Source organism: Pelodiscus sinensis, chromosome 1, assembly GCF_049634645.1.
Source record: "Pelodiscus sinensis isolate JC-2024 chromosome 1, ASM4963464v1, whole genome shotgun sequence".
Lineage (NCBI taxonomy): Eukaryota > Metazoa > Chordata > Testudines > Trionychidae > Pelodiscus > Pelodiscus sinensis.
In genome coordinates, this window is record NC_134711.1 from 62133784 (window position 1) to 62161060 (window position 27277).

General features: G+C 41.2%; 1 protein-coding gene across 17 annotated transcripts in view; it reads right to left on the reverse strand.

Moving 5' to 3' along the window:
- The window catches only part of GRIP1 (glutamate receptor interacting protein 1), a 511591-nt gene that overhangs the window by 114844 nt on the left and 369470 nt on the right, over window positions 1-27277 (reverse strand). For all 17 annotated transcript variants that reach the window (XM_075931263.1, XM_075931307.1, XM_075931276.1 and 14 more), the window contains exons 3-7: window positions 17796-17931; window positions 16245-16390; window positions 13764-13847; window positions 12354-12429; window positions 10996-11141 (exon numbers count right to left, since the gene is read on the reverse strand). In XM_075931263.1, the coding sequence (XP_075787378.1) occupies window positions 10996-11141; window positions 12354-12429; window positions 13764-13847; window positions 16245-16390; window positions 17796-17931 (588 nt within the window). The remainder of the gene's footprint in view (window positions 1-10995; window positions 11142-12353; window positions 12430-13763; window positions 13848-16244; window positions 16391-17795; window positions 17932-27277) is intronic.

Genomic DNA, 27277 nt, shown 5'->3' on the forward strand with positions numbered 1-27277 from the left:
CTTAATAATAGATATGACAAGAGGACATTTTACTCTACCCAGTAAGGAAATTCCCTGCAGAATATATTCTTCAGGCTGGAGAATATATACCAGCTGGAAGTAAGCAGAAATTCCAGCCCTATTCTAAAAGGCTCAAAAGTTCCAGCTTTTATGCCAACACCAATTAAATAAAATACATCATGTTATTTTTAGAGGTGGATGGTTTCATCCAGGTTGATGGATGTCTATCAATGAAAAAAATAAACACAATACAAATACGTCCCGACAGTTACATAGGACATCCACCGATTAGGAGGGCTGTCAGGAAGTAGTAAGTCGTGGAATGACAAGCATTGAAGGTGAAATATATTATATGGATGTTGTAATTATCCTCAAACCAAGTACTATAAACCCAGGAAATTCAGTGAAAAGGTTAAATTGAAGAGAAATCCAAACATTGTAGGGGTTGGAAATGCACAGTTAGGGCACCAAACAATTGTAACTTTCCCTGGAGGAATGCCATGCAACAACAAACTACTAGGATTAATGCATTTCAGTTGTTTTAGTCCCAGATTATATTAAAGACATTTGTAGACACACATTGGGGTTTTTACCCCACTCATGGAGTGACCGCAGTTTAGGATTTACTGACATATAAACAATGGATAACGCAGAGACTTGTGATATCTGAGAGGCCCAGGTTGGGATAGGCTAGTCTCTTCTTCTAGTGCTTTGCACAAGCACTTTTCGAAGACAGACCCAGAACTCTGAATTCTTTGAGTGCTAGCTCATGTCCATTAAACATAGGTGTGTGTTCCTGCTATATGCACCAGCATGGACGTTTTCCCCTAAGCAGTACCCATAGGGGCCGGGGTCTCTAGTGCCCCTTGGAGTGGTGTGCACATGCCGTGCTACATAGGACACTCCCTAGCCTTTCCCTCCTCAGTTCCTTCTTACCGCCACTGACAGTGTTTGGAAAAGAATGCTCTGACCTTAGCTGCAGCAAGCATTCCCCTTGTATGGTCTCATTACGCCATCACGCAGCAGGCCAAGGACGATGCTGCATTTGGCAGGGCTGTACCGCAGTCTGCATGTTCATAACTCCCACCCACCTCCACAGACACTGCTTACAGTCACCTATGCTGAATGGACATGAGCAAGCTCTCGAAGAGAACAGTTACCTATTCTGTAACTGGTGTTCCTGGAGATGTGTAGCTCATGTCCATTCCTGGAGATGTGTAGCTCCCACCCGCATCCCCTCTATCGGAGTTCCGATAAGAAGGCACCGAGGAGTGAGGAGACAGAGAGTGTTCTAGATAGCATGGCATGTGCACGCCACTCCAGGAGGCACGGGGGACCCCAGCCTATACAGGTACTGCTTAGGGAAAAACTTCTGGCATTGGTGCATATGGCAGGCACACACACCTATGCTGAATGAACATGAGCAACACATCCCGAAGAGCATCAGTTACAGAACAGGTAATTGTCTCTTCCATCTTCATATAAAGAGCAAGAGTTTAGTTTTAACTACCTTTAATTACCCTGCTTCAATGTATGTAGCTGGCAGATGAAACTAGAACATCATTCTGCAGAACACTTGAGAGAAAGCAGCACAATAAAAATGATATTCTGGAAAAGCCACACTACTACTAATATGACTTTTCAGAGGCACAGGTACTAATACCTGAAGGGCCAACTGAGTGTGGGGAGTATATCAGCTATATCACTGCTCAGAAAAGATTTTTCCTAGGAGTGAAATGAAAATGTTTCACAATAAGTTATCCAAAACTGGTATTTCTTTTACAGGTTGAAATTCTAAAATCCGGGACTCTCTGGTTCAGCAATATCTATGGTCTAGCAGGACCAGGGATATTGCTGAACCAGGGTATGTCTACACTACCACCCTAGTTCAAACTAGGGTGGTTAATGTAGTCAATCAAAGTTGCAAATGAAGCCCGGGATTTAAATATCTGATTCGAACTACCGTTACTCCTCGTGGAAAACCTAATTCGAAGCCTAATTCGAACTATCTACTCCATGCCGCGTGTAGCCACGGGCACGGAGTCCGAATTACCGCGGATTTAAAAATGGTGGTGCCCGGCAAGATGCAAATGAAGCCTGGGATATTTAAATCCCGGGCTTCATTTGCAACTTCGATTGACTACATTAACCATCCTAGTTCGAACTAGGGTGGTAGTGTAGACATACCCCCAGAGAGCCCACAATGGCCAGGTACAGAAGCACAGCTCAGTCTGGGCTGGCGGGGGGGCGGGGGGGGGGGGAGAGAACACAACTCCAGTGGGGCTGGCATGGTGGGGAGCACAGCCCCAATAGGGCTGGAGGCAGTGGGGCTGGTCCTTGTCCAGGGCTGGTGCAGTGAGGGACATAGCCCTGGCTGGGGCTGGAGGCAGCGGGACAGGTAGCATGAAGTGCAGTTCCAGCCGGGAGCAGAGCTTGACCTCCCCTTGTCCAGTAAAATCTGTGGTTCAGGACCATTCAGGTCCCGAGGGTTCCGGACAAAGGAGGTTCAACCTCTGTAACAAGAATGGCAGGGAGCAGCTGTTCAACACTCAGAGGCGGCTTACATGGGTTGCTGCCTGACTCTCATTGAGGGACATAGGAACTTTAATTGGAATACAAAAAGTCAAGTCAGTTCCCTCAGAATACATGGGAGGACACACTAGCAGTCCTCCCACATAGATAGAGGCCCTGCATAAAAACGGTAGGTACTATATTTATATATATATATAAATAAAAAATTGGAATCTCTCCTCTGCTGATCTAAATATTGTCCGATTTCCTAATAAATATTTGAAAGCAGATGTCTCCATTTCTCAGGGTGCAAATTAACAGCAAGTACACGACACCACAACACTTTTCTATTATAAGTGGTTCTTTGAATAGAATGAATCCCCCTTCTCTCTTATTATTTCAGATAATGAAACTTTATTTTTACTTATTGTGTAATAATAAAATTTCATTTCACCATTATAATTTTTCTCTCTTACAGAACAAAGTGGATGAAACTGCATTTAATAACCCCTTGGTTTCATAAGTACTAGACAGAAATGTTAATTGAGCCTGTTAGAGTAATTTGTAAGCTATACGGCACCACAGAACTCTTTTTACTTCTCCTCAGGGACCATCATGAAGTTGTGTAAAGAAAAAAAATACTGTGAGTATAAAAAGTAAAGATTCCTCCCTGTTTTTCAGCAATCTTCTACTAACAGACATGAATAACAAATTAGATCAACAAACAAGAACAGATAACAAATAAGAAAGGCAACTGGATTTAGCAGATCCAGCACAATACATGAAGTTTGTAACATCACCTATTACTAAGGTTGCCTGACACCATTATAAGCTCCTGTCTTTAGCTGTTTATAACTTTGTCACAAATTATTTGTGCTGAAATTTTCCTCAGGCTGCAATTTATTGATTATTCTTTTTGAAAACTTCACATAAAACAATTTAGCCATTTCTCAGAATGGGGCTTCAAGAAAATGCATTGTTTTGACCATTTTCAGAAGTTATGTCAGCATTTACATTAAAAATCTCTAGCACTCTCATGCCTTTGAGCAGAGACTTGAAGTTGAACCATCCTTGGAAAAACTGCCTGAATGTTGACAAGTTACAAGTTGCAATTTGCCCGTGTTCACTACAGATGTTTTAGCTTTTAGTAGATAAATTTCCCATGGTTCTGTCTGCAGTGGGGATGCTCCATCCTGGTGCTGAGATAAACTTTCTCTGCAAGGGAACCTCTTGGCTACTGTGGGTTACACCAGATCCAGATCCACATACTAAACTAAGAGCAGAGAGCTCATCTCTTCTGTGCTTTCAGGGTGTGCCTACACAGGGATAAAATAGCCTGCGGCTGGCCCATAGCAGTTGATTCAGTTCCTGGGGCTCCTGGTCTAGGGCTGAAAAATCATTGTGTAGATGTTTTGGTTCAGGCCAGAGCCTGAGCTGTGGGACACTATGAGGCTGGTAGGTCCCAGAACTCAGGCTCCAGCTGACACCTGAACATCCACATCCTGATTTTTAGCCCCAGAGTCTGAGTCTCAGAAGCCTGAGTCAGCTGACCTTGGTTAGCTGCGGACACACCAAGGCTGAACAAGATGCAGCCTGGGGGACGGATCCGGCCCACCTAACACTTTGATCTGGCTTGCGGATTGAATCTGGCTGCTTTCTATTTATATCCTGTTGCCCGTGCCACTGAATTTCCAGGCGGTGACTCAGGCAGCAGGATCCTATTTAAATGGCTCATGGCTCCCAGTCATGGTCAGAGCTGTGAGCCCTTTAAATAGTCACAGCAACCCTGGGTGGCTGCAGGCAATGTGGCAGCGGCGAGACTGTGGTTTTTCAGTCAAAGTCTCCAACTGCAGACAACTCTGGGGGAGGCTAGTTCTCAGCTCCACTGCTTCTGCCTCCGGCCCGGGCCGTGACCACATACCAAAATTAATGAAGTGGCCCTCCTGTGAAAATTATTGCCCACCCTGGGCCATACCTTGGGTCTTATACACTCAATGACCCTCCTGCTGTGCTCAGGCAGTAAGGAGGAGGAACCTGCCTAATTTGCAAGTAAAGGGAACAAAGAGCCACCCCTGCCAATGGGTAGGTGGAGGTAGGAGTAGATTTAAAAAAGGATCCTGAGGTAATGGGAAGACTGGGATTGGAGGCAGCAAGGAGTGGGAGAGGGAAATGGGGACTGGTAGCTTGGGTGGGACTTGGACAGGAAGATGGGGGTGGAAACTGGGAACTGAGGGGAGAGACTAGGACTGGCTGGTCAAAGACACTGAGGGTATGTCTACACTGCCACCCTAGTTCGAACTTGCAAATGGGTGGCTAGCCTAGGGTGGCTAATGTAGGCATTCAAACTTGCAAATGAAGCCCAGGATTTAAATATCCCAGGTTTTATTTGCATGTTCCCGGGCGCAGGAGGAATAACGGTAGTTCGAATTAGGAGCTTTAATTCAAACTACCTAGCCCGTGCCGCGTGTAGCTGTGGGCAGGGAGTTCAAACTACGGGGCATTTAAAAATGGCAGCACCCGGGAACATGCAAATAAAGCCTGGGATATTTAAATCCCGAGCTTCATTTGCAAGTTTGAATGCCTACATTAGCCACCCTAGTTTGAACTAAGGTGGCAGTGTAGACATACCCTGAATGGGACAAGGAGCTGCAGGCTGGACACTGAGCTAGGCTGAGGAGCCTGGGCAGTGAAAATGGGCAAACAGGCAACCTTACAGGCAAAGTAAGTGGTATTTCTTAACTTTTCTGTCCTTGACTTTGCAAACATAACACTGTTCTTTAAATGTAATGGTTTTTTTCCCCTAGGTGTGTAATGACGATAAGGCAGATTAATATTTCAGCTCCTAAGGTCACTATGACAATAGCAGGACCTTTCAGTATACATTTGACACGCATAGTGAGTCTGTCCCTAAAGGGACATATGAGAGAAAATGTATGTTAAAGGATCAAATCATTTGCATTTAGAGTACTGTGGGATCCAAGCCTTTTGATAGTGCAGCTATTAGCAGTCTCCTTCAAATGCCAGATCCCATTCTCCCCATCAAAGTTTCTTTTAATAGATTAAATCTTTGCTAACTTTAAGTTTTTAACAAAAGACGGAGTATAGGAGATCCTCCTCGCTCACAGTCTCTTGCTGAATTCTTAACCTTAGCAAGAGTCCTGTCTCCTCCCATTGCTGCAAAGCTATGCAGAGTCCCCAGCTCCTTCAGCCTTCCCTTAATCTGTAGAATTTAGGGGCTCTAGAATTTCTTCAAGATTAGATCCCCTTGCTTTATGATGCACTGTGAATCTTAGGAACAATCCCTAGGGTTTGTCTTTTCCACTTCTCGTTTTTAAAAGTGGTCATCATATTGTATAGATTACACAACATACACAACCCTGCCAGGAGGGTTCTTGGTAACTCTTAATAAAAGAGTTACTAAATACTAAGGCAGATTTTTATGACTGTATCCCTTTAAAATTATTGCTCTTTAGCTACTCTATGAACCAAATATTTTAGCTAAAGTGACCCAATGAGGTAAGACACTTGGTAGCATATTTTTAAAAAGTGTTGTAAACAAAGCATTGATAACTTTAACATATTATGATGAACTGTCTTTAAGAGTTGAGAAAATAAGCACATTAATATATTCTTCTGTGTAAAGTTATACGAGAGAATAAACATCATGTTCATCTAATACTTTGGGTGAAGCTTTAGCAAAGCAGTTGCTACTGAGAGGCTCTACAGTCAGAGTGATTTTTAAAGACATAGAACTCAAAATCAACTTGGCTAATTTCCTTGTCATTTTCAAGGAAACAATTGTTGCTTGCCATTGTTCAATGAAGCCATTTCTACAAACAAATATTGTATTTGCTAGACAAAGAAGCCAAATATGCAAACTAGGATTAGAACTCTGTTCCTTTGGTTCTAATAATAATAATACAGGTACCTACTACTTAAGCTAAGAGGAAGCTTCTATTAAAGTGATGTGTTACAAAAGGTTCATTATGTTCTCCCTTAGGTGCAGCCAACCACAAAATACTCAGACACTATAATCTAGCAATTTATTTTTTCTTACTTATGACCGCTTTACTGCAAAGATTCCCTTTACAGGAATTGTCAAGATGTAACAAGGCAGACCACTTGAAGGGCAACAATAAGCTATATTTTTGTTAGAATTGCACAAAAATGGTAGCTAAGAAGTCAGAATTCTAAATTATGGTACTATTTTCATGTCCAGAAATCCAAGCTGATGGATGAATTTTCCTCAAACTTTTCAGAAATTTTTTCATTAGCATCCAGAGTATATATGGTCATTATGAGCCACATGTTTTTAGAAAGGCTGAAAGTCATGTTCCCCATTCTGATCATTAAGAAATCCATTAATAAACTTTTGTTCCTCCTCTTGGATGAGGACACTGGGGGTGTGTCTAGACTACATGCCTCCTTCGACGGAGGCATGTAGATTAGCCAGATCGGAAGAGGGAAATGAAGCCGCGATTAAAATAATCGCGGCTTCATTTAAATTTAAATGGCTGCCCCGATCTGCCGATCAGCTGTTTGTCGGCAGATCGGGGGAGTCTGGACGCGATGCCCCGACAAAGAAGCCTTTCTTCATCGACACAGGTAAGCCTCGTGAAACCAGGCTTACCTGTGTCGATGAAGAAAGGCTTCTTTGTCGGGGCATCGCGTCCAGACTCCCCCGATCTGCCGACAAACAGCTGATCGGCAGATCGGGGCAGCCATTTAAATTTAAATGAAGCCGCGATTATTTTAATCGCGGCTTCATTTCCCTCTTCCGATCTGGCTAATCTACATGCCTCCGTCGAAGGAGGCATGTAGTCTAGACACACCCTGGGAGCCTTAATCTGGAATTTGTGTAAATATCTTGTTGTGAGACTATAGTGGCACTTTTACAGGATTTCTCATCTGTGCCCATAAGATCGCTGAAATGAAGCTCCTCCTTGAAGAAAACCTGAGCTCTAGATTTGTTCTCTTAGGCAAGTGTGATTTAATGCTCATCCACTATCAAAAATAAGCTATGAAACTCACTTGGCTAACTATAGTACAGTATTTCTAGCTTGAACAATTTAAGAATTTATTTCAATCTAAAGCAGTAATTCTCCATGTAAAGATTATTCCAGTACCCTACACCATGTACTCTAGAAAGAGATGCATTCCAGTGCAGAATAACAAGTTTTACTATAGATATCTTTGGGGGAAAATGTCCCCATATGTATTACCTCACAAAGCCAATTGACTTGGCTTATATGTTTTCCTCTTCCTGAAGAGACCTTTAAATCATTCATTGATAAAAAAGAGCAGTGAATCTCCCATCAATGGCTTAATCTAAGGACTACCACGAAAAAAGCTATAAAGTCCATGCAGTTTATAGTATCTCTGCATGATACTAAATTTAGTGTGAAATTTTCTTATACTTCTCCTGTGCAGACACACAAGGACTTGCAGCATTATTTATTTCTCACAAAATCAGAAATATATGTAATCTCCCCTAAATCTTTTGGGAAATATGAGCAATCATCCTGTTTCATCATCAAAACAGAATGAGATGGTTTAGGGAAAAGAAAGACACCTCACAGATTGCCATCTCTATTATGCCAGAACATTTCTATGCTCCTAATTCATCGTGAAGAGCGTTTTCCTCAAGCTGTCACTGTAGAACATGTTTTCCTATCATTTTCAGAGATGAATCTATTATTTCTTTTTCTCATTATTTCAAAGCCTCTTGAAATTACATCATAATGTTTTCCATGAATCATGAAACAAGAAGACACATTTCCAAAGAAGCCACAACAGGCAGATAGAATCCCTTTCATGTTGGTAAGTTCTTTGCCTAACTCGGCAAGATATTTAAGCATGTGAGTAACTTTAAACTCATGCATAGTCCCATAAAGCTCAATGCAGCTGGAAGGCTTTCAAGAAGAAAGTGACATAGTGTGATCAAGAGGCAAGGAATGCTGCTACCATTATTGGTATTACAGTAGTGCGTAGAGCCCCACCTCAGGTCAGGCTCCATTGTTTGAGGCTATGTGCAGACACACAGTAAGAGGTAGCCCCTGCTCCACGCCATCCACAACCAAGACAGACAAAGCAAGGAGAGGAAAAAGAGATACAGATACCAAATCTATACTGCACTGTACAGCCAGGTCTATGGGACTCGGAATTGTGAACTCAGTGTTTCCAAGCCCAGGCTGAAGCGTTCACAATGCATTGTAAGTCTGGCCTTACAATTGCTACATCTGGGTCTCTCAGAAGTGCTAACATGTCTATACTGGCCTACATATTCTGATTTCAATGTCCAGCTTAAGCTGCCTCCACACTGCCACACTACAGGAAGACTTGGTATCTGATCTTCACCCCAAGATGAAGGACCCACATCAGATCGATGTGTATGGGGATAGAAGACGGGTTTGGGCTCAAACCTGAGTCAGAGCCTTTGCTTAGTGTACAGTGTAGACACAGATAAAGAGGTGAAATGATTCACTAAAGGTGTACATTTAATATAATAGAACCTCAGAGTTACAAACACCTTGGAAATGGAGATTGGTTGTACCTCTGAAATGCTCATAACTCTGAACAAATGGTTACCTGCCTCTTCGTAAATGTTGGTCTTTGTAATGTTGCTTATGTCCATTCCATTCTAGACACGTGCATGCCCACATGCAGGAGCGGCCCGAGGCTGGCTGCGGCAGCTGGTGCCCCAGGCGGAAGGCGCGACTGGCACCCCCACCTGCACGGCCGTCAACGGCCATGACGTAATCATGGGGCACCCCGGTGCCCCGTGATGTCATCATCAGGCCCCTGGGCTGGCAGCGCCCTAGGCAACTGCCTCGTTTGCCTAGGCTCACGGGCCACCCCTGCCCACATGCACAGCGGCCACAGATTTTTGTCCTAGTGGAATCCGTAGGGGCAGCCTTGTGCCCCCTTGAGTGCTGTGGAAACATATTGATATATCTGGACACCTGTACGCTTTGCTAGTCCAGACTGTGTGGGTGAGGGGGAGGAAGGCGGCTTTAAGGTATAAAGCTCATTTCTCTATTCTTTTTCCTTGCAGAATCCTGTTGAGGCTGCCAAGGCCTTGGAGGCCGAGATGGCCAGAACTGCTTCTTTGCAGACTGCAGCATATGCATATCCAGTGAGCAAAGGGTAGCTCAAGCACCCTTAACCCACACAGCCTCATGTCTGTCTACTCTGCAAAAAGTTCATTCTCATCAAATGGGAAGACCTGAATCGAGGTCTTCATTTCTTGAGAGAGGCCAGCGGTCTGAAATCAGGGGTTGTGCCTTATGACTACCACTGACTACCTAGCCACATGCCATGCCAAATGAAGAGAGCACCATGCTGCTATGGTATCTTCCTTCACCAGATGCCAAATTCCTAGGCTAAATCTTGGGGAAGGGACTCCTTGAACGTATGGAGGGAGTCTCATAAGTTAAAATTGTACCTTCCCAAGAAAGACCGGTATTTTGCCACCTGAAATTGCAGGCTGGCTGTTGAATAAATTTTCCACACAAAAAGGTCCAGTCTTTTGACCTCTTTATTTTTGGGAGCTGAAATGGTATGCCCCGGTTGTCCTTTTCATTGGCCACAGAGACAAGCAGCAGGAGTAGAGGTGAGGTGACTAGAGGAGAGTACTCAAATCATTTGGCCAGGATGAATTACTTGTTTTTGGCCCTTTTGGAAGGGGAAGGGATGGATGATGAGGTTTGCCAGAGGGTCCTGGAAATTTTCAGGACCCCATCATGCACTGGTACTACAACATAGGTAGGGGTATAGGCTGAGAGCGTGCTGAACAAGGTGTCCAGCTGCTCGGATAACTCCTCCACCTCTAGGCTCAAGTTCTCATCAAAAGCCTAGGAAACGAAGGTGATGGAATGTCTCTCCAAAAGTAGAGGAAACTTCTATTCAAAACTCTGCTATACAGAACCATCTACCTAGTCTTATATTCTGGCCACATTTAGTCCTTCATTAAATATCTTCACTGGATTCCTACGAGATCCTGCATAAAAATTAAAGCTCAATTTGCACCTCTCAGTTTTCCTTCCTACTTTCTTCTTGCTCTCTCACACTCCTTTGCACATCTGTTTCAGAATATCTGAGGTTGGATGGCTTTTTCTGTGCTGTTGGCAGCTACATTGGCAAAATAAAATAAGGACTCCTGCCACAACAAATAAGCCTCCCATTTGTACAATCTGGATAGAAATGCGTACACACCTTTATCTACTTTGTACAAACATAGTCACTGAGAGAGTTATTTTGCTAGGATCCACAGTGTGGCTTCACTTTACAAACCACAAATTATCAAGACTATAAATTACAATACTCCGCTCACCTCCCCACAAACCAAAAAATATGAATGAGGTGGTTCTGATGGGAATATCTGAGGTATAAAAGGTCATCATCAATTTTGAAGTAGCTTATCAGAGATAGAGAGTAAAATGTCATGGATGTCTCCCAGAACTAAAGCTCAGAATTTCAACTTACCCATTACCGAGACGTCATATTCTATCAGCAGAGTTGCTTCCTGCCCACACTGCTTCAGAATACTCATGGCTTCAGCATGTGATGTTCCAAGGAGTCGAATTCCATCCACACTCAGCAACCTGTCACCAGGTTTGATTGTGCCCTCTCTGAGGGAAGTTAAAGGAACAGTCCTTATTAATTTAACATAATGTGGTTTGGAGATAATAGCCACTTGCGCAAAGCGATTCACTGACGCTCTTTCTGACATCCATCCCACTTGACTTTACTTTTAACATTTACTTTGACATTAAAAGTGTTCAGGGGTCACTGTGAAAAGGAAATTGCTTTAATCGGAAAATCAGTGATGGGAAAAACTACCCATTACTAAATAATCAAGTCACAGCGGACTGATATTAGATATTGGTTTTGTTACAATATATGCTCTCTCTCTCACACATGCTCCAAGCACAAACACATTGATGAAAAGGCAGATTGCCAACTGTGAGGAATCACCTCCTGATTTACATCCTTCAACTCATTTGGACAGTTCACTTCTTCCCAACCTGCTATCTGAAAGAAAATTGGCTAGCAATGCCATCCTCCCTCCTAAGCATATATCATAATACATCCTGAATTATTAGCAAAAATTATTCCTATTCTTAATTCAAGTTTCAGAGAAATGGGCAGGGTAGGAGGAAAACAGAAAAAAAGCAAGTATTTTTGAACACTTGTCTGTTTATTAATGTTAGCCATAAGCAAACTTTCTAAGCATAAGCTAGAGAACTCAGCATCCTTTAAAGAAACTGTCTGTTTAGCTCCTTTAACGTTCTAAGGACACCAATGCCATTTCTGAAAATGTAACTGACATATAGAACCTTACCAAAATAGCTTTTTTCTTCTTTTTTACAGATACAAGATTTTATATATATATATATATATATATATATATATATATATATATATAACCATTGTGCATGCACGTGTGTGTCTATACATATACACACATACACACACAACGTAATATGGCCATATCCTAAACTCCTTATTCAGGAATGATGGAGTGGGAGTGAAGCCTGAGAAAGGAGTGAGTAATAACTCCTTTAGGAGTAATAACTCAGGTTAGGATTAGCTCTAATGTGTTATCAGAAAAAATACACATCTAGATAATTTGTTTCTGTAGTGCAAGAGAAATACATTTTGAAATACAGTGTGCAAAGCTCCTCTGGTTGCCTACTGTCACTACAATTAAATGCATGATTTTTTTTTAACTTCAAAGGATTGGATTTGAACATTGTATACTGTGCTCCACAGATGACTCTCTTAACTTTTGTCACAAACAATCTAACTTTTCTCTCACTACAGAGAAAAATGAATTTTACCTGTCAGCAGGCCCTCCAGGTCTAACACATGTTATTACAACAGGACGAGATTTATTTCTGTCATCATGTGCTCCACCTAGAAAAGGGGAATGAAATAAAAGACCTTTGTACTGGGTTTTTTTATGAAAACTAATTTCCAAAATGTAATTCCAAAGGTTGCAGCATGCACACTTAGAGATTGGTTAGAAAAGCAAAAACTATTAAGCCACTAAAATACACCTACATGTCTGCACATGTGGAGCAGTGCTATGCTAGCTTACATACAGGGGATTCCTACTCTACTGCTCCTTTTGAATAAGATTTGTTAAAGGGGGATTTTCATTTCTTAAAAGCCCCCACAAATCCATTCCTTTTTTTTGTTTTCAGTACATACTCTTTATGCTCACCTGTATGGACATTCACACTAGGTATCCTGAATGCTTTGCTGGATGGTCAAATGGGGACAGGAGAAGGAAGGGAAAAATTGTACTTAGAAGAACCCAACAGTGACCACTGGGAGATGCTAAATATTGAAATAAAAACACAGGACATGGTTTTCCCTGAGCTTAGGGTTCTATGAGGTTCTGTGACCTGCAGCATACAGGGGAATAGACTAGAGATAATCATGGTGGTCCCTTCTGACTCTGAAGTCTATGAGTTAATAAACTCCCACAATTTACCATGTGGGTATCACTGTCTAAAAGCTTCATGAAGGTTTTCTGTTCTCCAATTCAGCATGAGGATTCACATTATACTAGAGGTGTGGGATGTTCTTAAACCATAAATCAAATTTTAATAGTTAACATAAACAACTACTATGTAAGGCCAGGTCTAAACTAGCAGAGAAAACTGATGCAAGATAGGCAACTCCAGCTATGTGAATTGCATAGCTGGAGTTAATGTACTTTGCATCGATTTTCAGGGGCAGTCTCACAGAGGGAAATCCATGGGAGAAATGCTCCCAAGTAGTATAGTGAGGAGTACCGTGGTCAATGGAGGCATCCTCAGCATTCTATTTAACGGGTCTTTACTGGACCCACTAAATCGAACCCCGGAAGATCGATTGCCAGAACGTGGATCCTCCAATAAGTGGAGACAAGGCCTAAGATTAGCTCCATTAAGAGCCCTGAGCCCATTGCAAATGGCACACTTCCTATTAACTTCACTGGGACCAGGATTTGGCCTTATGTGAACCAAAGTCAGTTATGTTCTTGGCATAATGTATTTATTACTATTGCTCTAGAAATAAAGAATTATATGAGTTCATAAACACAGTATATTAAGTACAGAAGAAATCATGAATTAATCACACAGGATTTACAAATGGTGAACAAATCTTGAAATATGATTGTATGGTATCATAAAAACTTATCCCTATTTAGCTTGTGCTGATCTAGATTTTCACACCATTCATATTTAAGGATGACTTACCTCGTATTACAAACCCGAAAGTGTTCCCTTCTTTATGTAAAGTAACTTCCACCGTTCTAAAAATGACACCTGATCCTTGTACAGCTGAAAGATTTAAAAGGAAAACTGTCTGATCAGATTCATAGCTCTGCACTGCTTCTAATCCAGGCAGCGATTGCATTTCTGATCACAAAATGGGAACAGTTCAACTGTAAAAGTTTTTAAAAGCTGTAATTAACTACATCTCATGACCTTACTGCGAACATTGTGGATCAGATCTTTAGCCTAAACTGTCATATAATCACATAGTTCAATAGATAGTAATTCCAAATTACAGCCACTGAGGGATCTGGCTCTGTGTTTGACGGTATGTCTATATTGCACACTTCTGGCAGCATAGACAGTACATGTCCCCCTCACACAGGCATAAAGAACAGTGTAGCTGGGGAGACGCTGCCTAAGTGAGCAAAGTAAGGACATGCTGAACCCTGTAGACATGCACCCTTCTTGCTCAATGTCAATGAGCAGGGCCTGACAAACTGCGGTGAGAGCAACTCGCCAGCCCCACACTGCGCATACGCTTGACCAGCACTGCGCGTCCGTGCAGCGCCGGTGAATGGGGCTCATGGAGCGACTGGCTGAAATCTACTCACTATGGGCGAGTAGAATCAGTGGTTTGTCGAGCCCTGTCAATGAGCAATAGGAAAGAGCACTTACTTTTCTTATCTGGCTGACAGAGCTTCAGCAGCTACCTGTTTGCCAACCAGCTGTCACTAACAGTCCCTCCTGTTCCAGCCCCCATCTTTCCAGCTCTCCCTCACTCCAGCTCCCCCCCTGACCCAACACCTCCCAATTGTTACTAATTCTTTCTCTCTCTCTCATGCACACACTTTTAAAAATTAGGAAGTGAGGGAAGAAAGATGTTAAACAGGACTGTGTATACTTCTTTTCATAACAAGACCCACAATAAGGTAGTCAATGAGCTTTGGGTGTCAATGCGAACTTGAATTTTGGAGTCCATTTTGTATAGCATGAAGTTCTCCATTCACCCTCTCAACCACAGCTCCCAGCACATCCCTTGCCCCCATCTGCCTTCTGTGCCTAAAACAACCTTCCATGCCTAATGTCTTAAGGGAGTAGGTGATCTGTTGGCCAGCTCTCTCCCTCACTCTAAACCTGTGGTTCTCAACTGGTGGTCCATGGTGACATTTTTGGTGGTCCACAGGAACACTGTCCAAAGTCACACGGTGTGATCAGGCACCACTATTAGGCTGTTTTACGCCGTGTTCACAAGCATGTGGCGTGTCATCCATAGTGTCACCTAGGACGCAACCACATTGTGTTACCAGTAACTTCCATCTGAGGCTCTGAGCGTCAGTGTAGCTGCCGCCGTCATGCTGAGCAGTTGCTGTGTTGTTCTTCCTGTGCTACATGTGCTGGAGGTGGTCCACAAAATTTTTTTGATTGGCCTGGTGGTCTGTGGACTGAAACGAGTTGAGAACCACTGCTCTAAACTCTTTGGGGGGAGAGGGGGCTGTCTGGTTCACATTATCCCTCTTGCCTCTTCTGTGATTTGCTTATTATACTGGTGCACTCTAACATAACCCTGAGTCTCAGACTGTGGTAGAGATCAGTGAGGTGGCAGAGATACAAACAACAGCAAAGTTGTACACTGACAGGCAGGTAAGTCTATCACCCAGAAAGTTCCTGCCATGCATATGCTGAAGCATGGCACTTGAAGAGGACAGGAGGAAAGGAGTGAGTTGGCAGTGCCTAAAGATGTTATGGGGTGATCCCATAACTCCAGAAATCATAAAGGCAAAGTATTAACCCTGGGAGGGCTTTGTGGGGCTTTATGCATGGAAGAGGACTGTATCTTAAAAGGAGGAAGGCAGGGGCACTGGTAAAACTAATGGGCACTATTCAATTGCAGCAAGGGAGGTTTAGTTTGGACATTAGGAAAAACTTCCTATCTGTCAGAGTGGTTAACCACTGTAGTAAATTGCCTAGGAGGGTTGTGGAATCTCCCTCACTGGAGATATTTAAGAGCATCTTAGATAAACATTTATCAAGTGTTTGGTCCTGCAAACAGGGAAGGGGACTGGGCTTGGATGACCTCTCAAGGTCTCTTCCAGTTCTAGCATTCTATGATTCTATTATCACAGAGGAAGCCAAAGTAGAGTTTTCAGTTCCTATTATCTTCCCACACACCACGCCATAGTTCTCTTGTCTCTGAATATATCAAATGTATTTCACATGGTCCTCATTTAATGCTCTTCCCCAGAAATGGTTTACATTGGCTATATTTGGAAGCTTTCAACAGGACTTATGCTCCTTAGCCAATTAGGCAATTTTTAAAATCCTATACTACATAATCATTTGATTTGACCATTACTGCACTAACTGCAGAGAAAACACACATTTCTAAAACCTCTTATTGAAAATTCTATATTCTGCTGTTCTATGTGTTAGAGGATTCCAGTTTATCCTTTCAGTACTTACAGACTGGAGGGAGCTCATACTCCACTTCTAGAACAACCCTCTCACCAACATTCTTGAGAAGGCTGATGATTTCGTCGTGGCGAAATTTTGTCAGGTTGATTCCATTCACAGATTTGATGTAGTCTCCCACGTCCAGTTGGTCACTTCTGCAACAGACACATTTTCTTTTCCATAAACTTGTATCTCATTTTGCTACATTAGCAGAGTTGCTTTCAATTACATTTCAAGAGTGGATTAAAAACTAATCTTACCACACAACTAAAGTCAAACAAGTAAAACCCTTCTTGGGCTGATTTTCCAAATAGCTAAATGATGTTTCAAGAATTTAATCTAATTTAATATATAAAATATATAGAAGAGAAGCTTTACAGTGTTTATTATGATGTAGGAAAAGCTGACCTATGCACTGGAACTGCATAATAAGGCCAGTTACAATACTTAGCTATACCTGGGATTATTTCTCTCCATCAGTGTTCTTTCAAGCCCCTGCCTCCCCCCAACCTCTCTCTGCTTGGGCTACTGCCAGAAGTATTTTTTGAACAAGTTGTTACCTCCACAGCCAACTTCACAACTCCAGCAGGTAAGCCAGAGCCCACTGACATATGTTCTGCTCAGTTACTTGGAATAATTTGCCTTAATCTCAGTTTCCCCAGCTACATCTCCTCCCATAGCAGCTTGTTCTGCTTTCTCTGTGGAAGCAGGCAAATGAGCTATGGTTTGTTTTATTTAAATTTTAAATAAGCAGGTAATCAACAGCCATTCGAAACTATGATAGTACCTTGTCTGAGATTTTCAACTATATTTTTCCTTGATGTGATACATAGTGGCTACGTCTAGACTGGCATGATTTTCCACAAATGCTTTTAATGGAAAAGTTTTCCGTTAAAAGCATTTGCGGAAAAGGGCGTCTAGATTGGCATGGACGCTTTTCCACAAAAGTACTTTTTGCGGAAAAGCGTCCATGCCAATCTAGACACGCTTTTCCGCAAAAAAGCCCAGATCACCATTTTCGCGATCGGGGCTTTTTTGCGCAAAACAAATCTGAGCTGCCTACACTGGCCCTTTTGCACAAAAGCTTTACGCAAAAGGACTTTTGCCCGAACGGGAGCAGCATAGTATTTCCGCAAGAAGCACTGATTTCTTACATGAGATCGTCAGTGCTCTTGCGGAAATTCAAGCGGCCAGTGTAGACAGCTGGCAAGTTTTTCCGCAAAATCAGCTGCTATTGCGGAAAAACTTGTCAGTCTAGACACAGCCAGTGTGTTTTGTAGGTTTTATTCAAGAACAGCAGTTAATTAAATTTAAACAGTTTATAAAAAAATAAATTATTCTTGAAACAATGTGTCAGTACTTCTTGTATGTATCAGAGCAGCCTTGAGGGTTGCAATGGTTCAAATACTATTGAAATGCTTTTTATAGAGCTTCTCTGCTCTGATGTGCTGCCCTACAGATGCTGGTAGTCACTTACTTATTAGTGACCTTTTTGATGCGGTATGTATTTTTGAAGCAATCATATCATATAATGTATTTTGTAGCTTGAGATGTGGTTACCTAGCAGCGATTCCTCCTTGACGAAGGTTAGATACTCTTGGTTTCCCATCCTTGTCAATTCCACCTGATACCGTAAGCCCCAGGGTGGTGCCTTCTTTTTTCATTAATTCAACTATTGTCGAGCCCTTGAATTCCTCTGTTGAAAGAAAGTTATTGGCATTATTAAAATTTAAATAGTATCACAGATGTTGTTTTTTAAAAAAGTATGTAATCTACCTCCCAAGGAAGTAATTTTGTATTTTAATAAGAAAAAATGTGTATATCTGTCTTCTCTTTATATTACAATTCACAGGCTCGGTCCACAAAGCTCTACATATAGATAAATCTGATGTAGATAGTCCATAACAGGTTATTAAAAAATGCACCAATGGACTAGTATACTCTAGACAGCCAATAAATACAAAGTGTAGGAAATCTTACATAAAAAGTAACTTTTTTCTATATTCAATTTCATATTCTCAAATAGCTTTCTTTTCTTTCTCTTTCTTTAAAACCAAAATTTGAATTAAATACATTTATTGTACTACAAATTGCTAGGATAAAATAAACAGTGGGTAAACGATATAACTGAATTTTGGAGCCAGACTAATATTGAGGTCATTACTTAGATGTCAATGCTAACTAGAATACCCAGACATAAGATGATTTCGGGAAGAAATATAATGTATCTCTCTCTAAAACAGAGTTTCTACTACCATAATACTTATTAATCTAGGATCCAGTTCTGTCAGCTTACATTGAGTAATACTTTTCTCCACAAATAGTCTGACTGTTATTAATGGGACTAATTGCAGAATCCAGTGCAATTTCTGAGAGTAAGGATGGTAAAATCTGTCTTATGTCCAATAACACCACATCAGAATGCCATATCTTCTAGAACCTGATTTTGAAGGGTAGCCTCAAATATAATTATTTGAGCATAATTTAGCAGCCACAATTACCACTGCAAAACCAGAAGTTAGATAGTGTCCCATTTAAGGGCAGAGCCTTGAGAATCACAGACATATAAATGAAAATTTCAAGTAGTGTCTTGCATCTACAATGAAGTGTAATACATTTGTTAGTCTTGAAGGTGCCACTGAACTTTTTGTTATTTTTGCTGAAACAGACTAACATGGCTACCTCTCTGAAACATAACAACCCATGAGACTCCTCAAAGTGCACTGAAAAAAATCAATACACTACAGCACTAAGAAACACCATGGAACAAAATATTGCTTTTTTTCCCTCTATAAAAAATCTGAGAGTGAATTTAGGACCCTGAAAGTATGTTAATAGTGGTACAAGCCTGAGCCAAGCATAGTGTGCACAATATGCAATATTCTTTATATAGCAGTGCCACTTCAATATCATTGACATATAAACACCCCTTCTTTTCCAGTCCTGGGTAAGGAGTCAGGCTCCCCCATCTTGTCCATCAATTCTGTCAGCAGCCCGGGCTGTGAGCTAAGTGGAGCTGGGATTTGAGGTGCACAGTTGTTCTGGGAGCAGTAAATTGGTGTGCACAGTGTTCCATGGATGAGGGGCCGGACACGCCAGGTAAATGCTCAGAGGCTGGAATGTGCCTATTGCTAACCTGCAGAGTGACAGCAGAGCCTATGAGGCCTAAACGCAAGGGCTTGTGTTGCTTGTGGGCGTAAGGAGCTGATATACAGCAGGCACAGACAAGGCTTTTCATATCTGTACAGGGTTATACAGGGCTAGAAACGCTCACAGCCACTCCTACGCTGCTGGGACAACAATGCTGGAGAATTCAACAAAAACACCAGGTTGGCTAATAGTACAGATATCACATCACAAATGATACCATGTTTCAGAAACATGGTTGGGTTTATGAAACAAACAGATTTACCCATGATGTTGAACTTTCCAATTAAAATGAAAGCAGAATTTGTATGGAAAGAGTAGATTAGGCCTCCTGACCTCGCCTAAGGTAAACATCTTTAATGGTGGTGGTGTTTTTGTTGGTTTGTTTGTTTTTTAGTAAGATAGTTTTCTCTCTTCTGTGGAAATCTCTGACTTTTCATTAGTGATGGCTATAGAGGGGGTAAGAAACAGATACTGAATGACAGCAATGCAGTGCAAACACTAATAATATAAACCAGGAAAAATTCTTCTTCTCTAAGTCTGATTTCTTTCAATGCAAGTTCTACTGTATTTTCATCTTGCAGTTGGTGGGTGAGATGTGTCATCCCAAGAAGCAGAGTGAAATATTTCATCTAGTTAATTAGGATAAAGTTGCAATGACTAGATTACCATTTCCCCCTCTCCAGAGTCTTATACATTTGACACAGAGCACAAATAGGGCATGGCATAAAATCATAAATAAGCGACCCCAAACAGCAGTCATGACAGCACTCTGATGTGCAGTGATCCCATGCCAGAGACTACACAGATGATAGATTCTTTGTATCTTAGGTCAAAGACATTGCTGCTTTGTTTCTGTGGAGAAAAAATAGGGGGTGGAATCAATACCAAAAGAAGAAGGGGTTTGTGGCTCTGAATGGGAAAATTTAGCTCTCAATTTTGGTCTTTTGAATGCACTGTGGTGTTTGCAATTACTTTGCTTGAGATGCTCTTTTACACTATATTTTGTATGGATTTTTTGTGCAAACAAATGAACAAAAACAAAACCCCTATACTCTGAAAATCTAAAAGTGCCCAGGCTCCAAGAGTGAGTGAGTGTGGTGTAAGAGAGGAGGGCCTGAATATAGAGAGATCAATTTGAATTACACTGACTAGGATGACTGTAACTGATTCCTTTAAGAGCTGGGACTTACTCAGAGACTACTACTTCGCCTTCCCCTTATCCCATCATCTGGGTTGGGTTCTTATACAAGCATCTGACACCTTCCTTTATAAGAGGTGGCACTGATATCCACTTACTCAATCTCCTTTTGTGTAATCCATCCACTACTTCCTCAGCTTTCATTGGAATCTCTTTTCTATCACCCTCTTCTGCCATGTTAAATCCACAAGGTCCTCTTCATTCATCCTCTGTATGTGCCTGAACCAGTGAAATTAGTATTTTCTGAATTTTGTCAGCCACATCACAAATTCTGACTTGCAACCATGTTGTCATCCGTCCTTTCATGTAACACTTTTTATTTCATGAGGAAATCTCATTTCAAGCACCTATGGGCATTGCACTTGCTGTTCTTTTATCACCCATGCTTCTGCACCAGTACAGCATTACCGGATGAACTACATAACTGAGCTTTCAATCTCAGTGGCATATACTTGTCATATTCAACACACCTGAGATATGATTTCACATTCTTCAAGCACTTCCTAGTCTGCACTGTATCTAATGCTCAAGCTTACTGTCTTCTATTACTTAGCTGCCCCAGTACCTGAACCAGTTGGTCTAGTTAAGTCATGTTCCCTTTAATCTCTATATCCAATATCCGTGTGAAACCTCTACTGACCCACACAACCTCATGTGGCACAGACCAATGCCAACTAGGGATGTAAATGACTACCGTAAAATTACGAGTATAATGCGCACTTTTTTCCCGGACTTTTTAGCGTCAAAGTCCGGGTGCTCATTATCTACAGGAATAATTTTTTTAAGTTTTCATTTGGCAGATCCGCGTCAGTTAATTAATTGCTAGACACTGGAGGTTAAGTTGAATTTTATTAGCATAGACAAGCAATCATATACACTTTCAAAAAAGTAAGTAAAAGTAAAGAAATCAACACCACAGCTCAAACACGCAAATATGTTAATTGATCTTCTACTCATCTTTGAAGCCCTTGAATTCACTGTAGTTAGAATAATCTTCGAACAGACGAGCAATATCTTCCAGGGTATAGCCCTCGACATCTTCATCCAGGTAATACAAGTCATTGTAATCTTCGCATAATTCGCCCTCGGCTGATTCATCGTTGCTCGGATCTGTCCACAGGACATCATCCTTGCTGCCATCCATAGCATTAGAGATGCTGAATTTCAGAAACCACCTTCCTTATGATGGCGGGATCAAGTTGAAGCCAGACATCTGCTATCCACTGGGTCATGTCTTGCAGCGTCAGAGTTCGCATACGTCCACCTGCAGTAAATGTATGTTCACCTTCCAACAACCAGGTGTTCCATTTCCTGCATAGTGCATCTTTCATTGGCTTGTTAACTGTCACGTCAAGCAGCTGCAACATTTTGGTCATTCCACCAGGAATAATTGCAAAGTCTGTTTTGCACTGCTGAAGCCTTTTCTTGATCCTGACAATGAAATGCATCCAAAACTATTACAGACCGCTTTCTCATAAATCCACCCAGCCGCTTCGCCCAAACCATCTGTAGCCAATCAAGCATTAAAGCTTTGTTAATCCAGCCTTTAGGGTGAACATGCACGTGAACAGTGTTCGGGAATATAACATTCTTTGGCATTGTCTTGCACTTGAAGACAATATAAGGAGGCAGCTTCATTCCGTCGGCCATGCAAGCAAGCATTACAATGAACCTCGACTTTTCATGCCCTGTGGTAGCAATTGAGGTGGTCTTGGCACTTTTCACTTCAAACGGTCTATCGTAAGGATTATCAAAATTTAAAGGTGTCTGATCTGCGTTACCGATTAATGAAAGGTCATACCTGTGCTCCTTGTGTAGTTTTATGATAAACTTTTGGAACTGTAGTAACGGTGTCAGAGTCCACAGGTAGCTTATGCGCGATTGTCATTCGGCATTGGACCAATAGGCCATGCTGATGCATGAATCGATTGCTCCAGCCATGCGAAGCTTTAAACTGTGTTAGCACAAGTTTTCGCAAAAGTCAAAGCCTTCATTCGAACCTCCACAATGCTAACACCACTGCCTTGCTGTCGACGCTCAGCAATCCACTCAAGCAGCTTGGCCTCCACCTCAGGATATTCAGCGCTTTTACCTCTCTCAGCCATCTTCATCTGAGGCAATGCTTGCAGGCGCTCTTTCTGCCATCTCCAAAGCTGAATGTTAGACTCTGCTATGCCATCAAATTCACAGCTGGCAGCTTTGTTGCCATGAGCCTCAGCATACCTAAGTACCTTAAGTTTTTCAGCTGTAGTGTAAGATCGCAGACAACTCATGGTATCACAAAGAGAGCATCGAAACGCCGTGCATTATATACTTGTGCGCTCACGTGCAGTTGACCAGCAATCCAAAAGGGAAGGAAATACAGCAAATTCAGGGTGCGCATTATAGATAGGTGTTCAGTTTTTTCCATGATTTTGACATAGCAAAGTTAGGGTGCACATTATACATAGATGCGCATTATAGTCGTGATTTTACGGTAGTCGAGTTGACTACTCGACTCCTGGCATCCCCCCCTTGCTGCCCCGATAAAGAGGCAGCAAGGAAGGGAAGGCAGGAGCCAGTGCTGGGGGAAGCCACCTTAAAAGTCAGTTCCCCCCAGCATCATCTCTGTGGTGCTGCCTGCCTGTATGAACTAGACAATTAGCCAATTAGTCACCTCTTAACATCCTTAATGCCTACTGGCAATGGGTTTAGGACTCGGTTAGCAACTTCTGACAGGCCTGACAAACTTATCATCCTGACACACTGCTTTCATTCAACTGTATTAAAACGTATATTTTTCTATTGATCCCCCCTCACAAAATAATCCAGGTCCATCTGTATAAATGACTTGTCACTATTTACCTCTCAACCCATTTTTGTCATTGGAAAACGTTAGCAGTAATGATTTTATACTTTCTTTCAGTTAATTAATAAACAGTATTAGATACTATTCTACCAAGAATAGATCCTTTTTGAACCCCAAAAGAAACAACCCACTCTGCTATTGTTATATAGTGCTTTTTACTCCCAAATCAGACTTTCTTACATGACTAAGTCAAATGCCTTATAGAAGACTATTACAGTATGACAACAGTTACCTTTATGACCAAACTTGAGATTTCACTTAAAGCAATAACAATTTTCTCTGACAAGTCCCATTCTTCATAAAAAATGTTGACTAACAATGATTATGAAACCATCCTTTAATTCTTTGCCAATTACTTTCGATATCACCCTTTCCATAATTTTGTTCAGAATTTATGTCAGGCTAATCAGCCTATAAGTTACAAAAGTCATCCAATTTACCCTTTTAAAATACTGTCATGACTGACTTTTTCCCAGTTATCTAGAACTATCCCCAATGTTGCAAGGTTTATTTTTAAAAAAATCAACATTAATTGTTCAGAGAGTTACTTGGTCAATGCTTTTAATACTCTTGGGATCAAATTACTCAGATCCATGGATTTAAAAACATTAAACTTCAATAGTTGCTTTTTAACATCATCCCTTGTTACTGATAAATTAGAAATTGATATCTTTACAGTGATAAGGAAATAATATCATCTCATTTCTTTACAAATACTAAACAAATATTTATTTGACTACTAATGCCTTATTTACTATAATTGACAATTTTAATATTCAAACCTAATATTATAACTATATTACTGCTGGGATTCCTTTTATTGTTTTTAACCTTATTGGTCACAAAATCTCTTCTCAATTGTCAACATTCCCTAAATGTTGATGTATACTCATTGTTAACATCAATTTTTCCATTTGATTTGTATATTTCACTTATTTTTACTGTTGCCTTAAACTCCCCTCTTAATCAGAATGATTTTAAGCCTTCTTTTATTATTTTGGAATTGTGTTATTCTAGACATCTAATAAAGTATTTTTAAATAAGTCCCAATTATCATTCACATTTTATGTTATTCCCCCCAACACTCAATTTTTCTAATTATACTTTTTAGCTTTGAGAAATTGGCCTTTTCAAAGCACCAAGTATATGGGCTTATGGTCAGGACTATATTCTGATTTCACAAAACATATAAAATGAGGCCATGATCGCTTGCAGCTAGGCAACCATCACAGTTTAATCACCAGGATTTATTACAGGAAGTCATTCTGCCATTAATATTAGAACACTTTTAAGTTCTATGCATTTGTGGGAACAGGTGGAGTGGGTTATTTCCTTGGATGAAGAAATAGCCTTTGAGAGAAGGGAGCAGCATTATTTATGTGAAGATATTTGACTCTTGGGTTATGCTTAAATTTCATTCATTACGTGTAGGTATTATAAAACCCCAAGACTGCTGTAATTACCAATAATTTATACTCTCTCTTTTTTTTTTGTTTTACATGGGTTACAAGATAGAAATTTCCCTCATTCATTTTTGTAGCTTCTTGCTGTGGCCCTTACATACACGGATACAATCAACGGTATGAGGATGTGAATAGAACTTGCTAAACCAGATTTATATCCTACTGTGTTAAACTATTATTCACAGTTATAAATACAGAATGTTAATGAATTTTTAAAATATTATGAAATATGAAGTTTTAAATAGCATCTGCTCTCTGGAAAGCAGAGGTAGAAGACTTTCCCCCATTTAGATTAATAAATAGAAATATTAAGTACATAGGAAGTAAGATTCCTATTAATCTATAGGTTATACACAGCTGAAATATTCTATTCCTACTTTTTAGTATTCAGGGAGATTTGGCATGATAATTATATTTGCCATTGTCTCTCTTTAGAAGGGTTAGACTTTGGAAAATGAATGCTCACATTCTCTACAGATGTTACCTATTGTCCTTTAGAGAAATTATATTAATGGGAGATTTTTCTTTTGATTCATTTAAAAGGGAACGTGATCACATATTGCTCTCAAAGCATGCCACGAAGTAGGAGAGCTTTCTTTCCCGTGTATAAAACTCAATACATAGCTTGTCACATAAGGGTTGCTCAAAAAAAAAAAAATCTGTTATAACAGACTTTCAGTGTAGATGCCACTGGAATTTGGTAGAGAAATGTTAACAACATTATGTGACTGGCATATCTGAGGGCATGTCTAGACTACATGGCTCTGTCAACGGAGCCATGTAGATTAGGGTTGTAGGCAAAGGGAAATGAAGCGGAGATTTAAATAATCACCGCTTCATATAAATTAAAATGGCTGCCATGCTGTGCCTATCAGCTGTTTGGCAGCACAGCGCTGTAGTCTGGACGCTTCGCAGTAGACATCAAAGGCATTTGTTGATCTCCCCGTTATGCCTCGTGGGATGAGGTTTACTGGGGAGGTCGACAAATGCCTTTGATGTCGACCACGGAGCGTCCAAACTACAGCGCTGTGCTGCCAAACAGCTGATCGGCACAGTGCGGCAGCCATTTTAATTTAAATGAAGCGGCGATTATTTAAATTGCTGCTTCATTTCCGTTTGCTGAGTAAACAAATCTACATGGCTCCGTTTACGGAGCCATGTAATCTAGACGTGCCCTGAGAAAAATAATATTGAACCAATTGCTTAAAGTGCTTGCCATGGACCCACAGGATTGGTGCTATGGTCTCAGCTTTGGAACAGACTCTGGGAGGACCTCTCAGTGTACTGGACCTTCTTGGGGTTCCATTCTTCCACCAGAGTAAGCCCATCAGCTTCACTGTCTCCTTAGATTGTGGTCTTTAGCACTCCTACTTTACACTGTAAGTGCTGTTCAGTGAATCCTCCTGAGAGAAACCCACCTGAGGGACACCCATACAGTCAGAGAGCAGTGTACTACATCAGCATCCAGAGGGACACTCATCCAGCACTGTCAAAAGTAGAGTTTTTCAGCAAGAACACAGCACAGGGAGTCCTTGATGAGCGGAGACACATCAAGGTTAAAGCATAGCCCAGTCTGGGTAGCCAGAGCCCTGCTAAACTAATGAACCACACTGATTGTTCAAGCTCTGTCTGTTCCTCCATCTAATCTCCCTCATCAGACTCCCAGGTTTGCCCTCCATGGCTTACCCGCAGCTAGCACTTAATTTTCACCCTCACACTTCTCCCTACGTTCTTTGTTCCTGAGCTGGGGAAATGAGTCCTAGCTTCCTCCTGAGAGGTGAAGGAAGACCATATCTCTCTGGCCACTGATTGCTTGGTGTCCATATCTGGGCAATTGTTTGTCATTGTCTTCTCAAGAGCTCCACTGATATGGTACCTCAGGCTCTTACCTTTCACACCTATGTCTTAGCCTGAACTGAGAGCATATGGTCCTTTTTCACCTGCTAGGTAACAATGCACCATATAGGGGAAACCAAGGCACATAGAGGCTTCATTAAAATAGTGCAAAAATTCCCACTTTGGAATTAAAATAAAAGCTGACATCCTTTGGGATAGCTTTTGTGCATCTAAGCTTCATGAACCTATGATTTATACCAAGTAAATCAATTAGGTTCCTAATTTATGGAGAAATTGGGAGGTTTAAAGCCCTAGCAGATGCCTTTGAAGCACAGGATTTCATTTTAGTACTCACAATCTGCTTATGGTTTTCCTTGTGAACTCATCTTTTGTCACTCCCATTTAGAAGACTGCGGGTAAAATCCTGGCCTCACAAAGTCAATTGGGCTATGATTTCTCCCTATGTAAGTACAGCTACTTGTTAGCCCAACAACTAATCTGACCCTGTCAGCCTTGGGAACAGATTATTATTTTAATCAAGGTACTT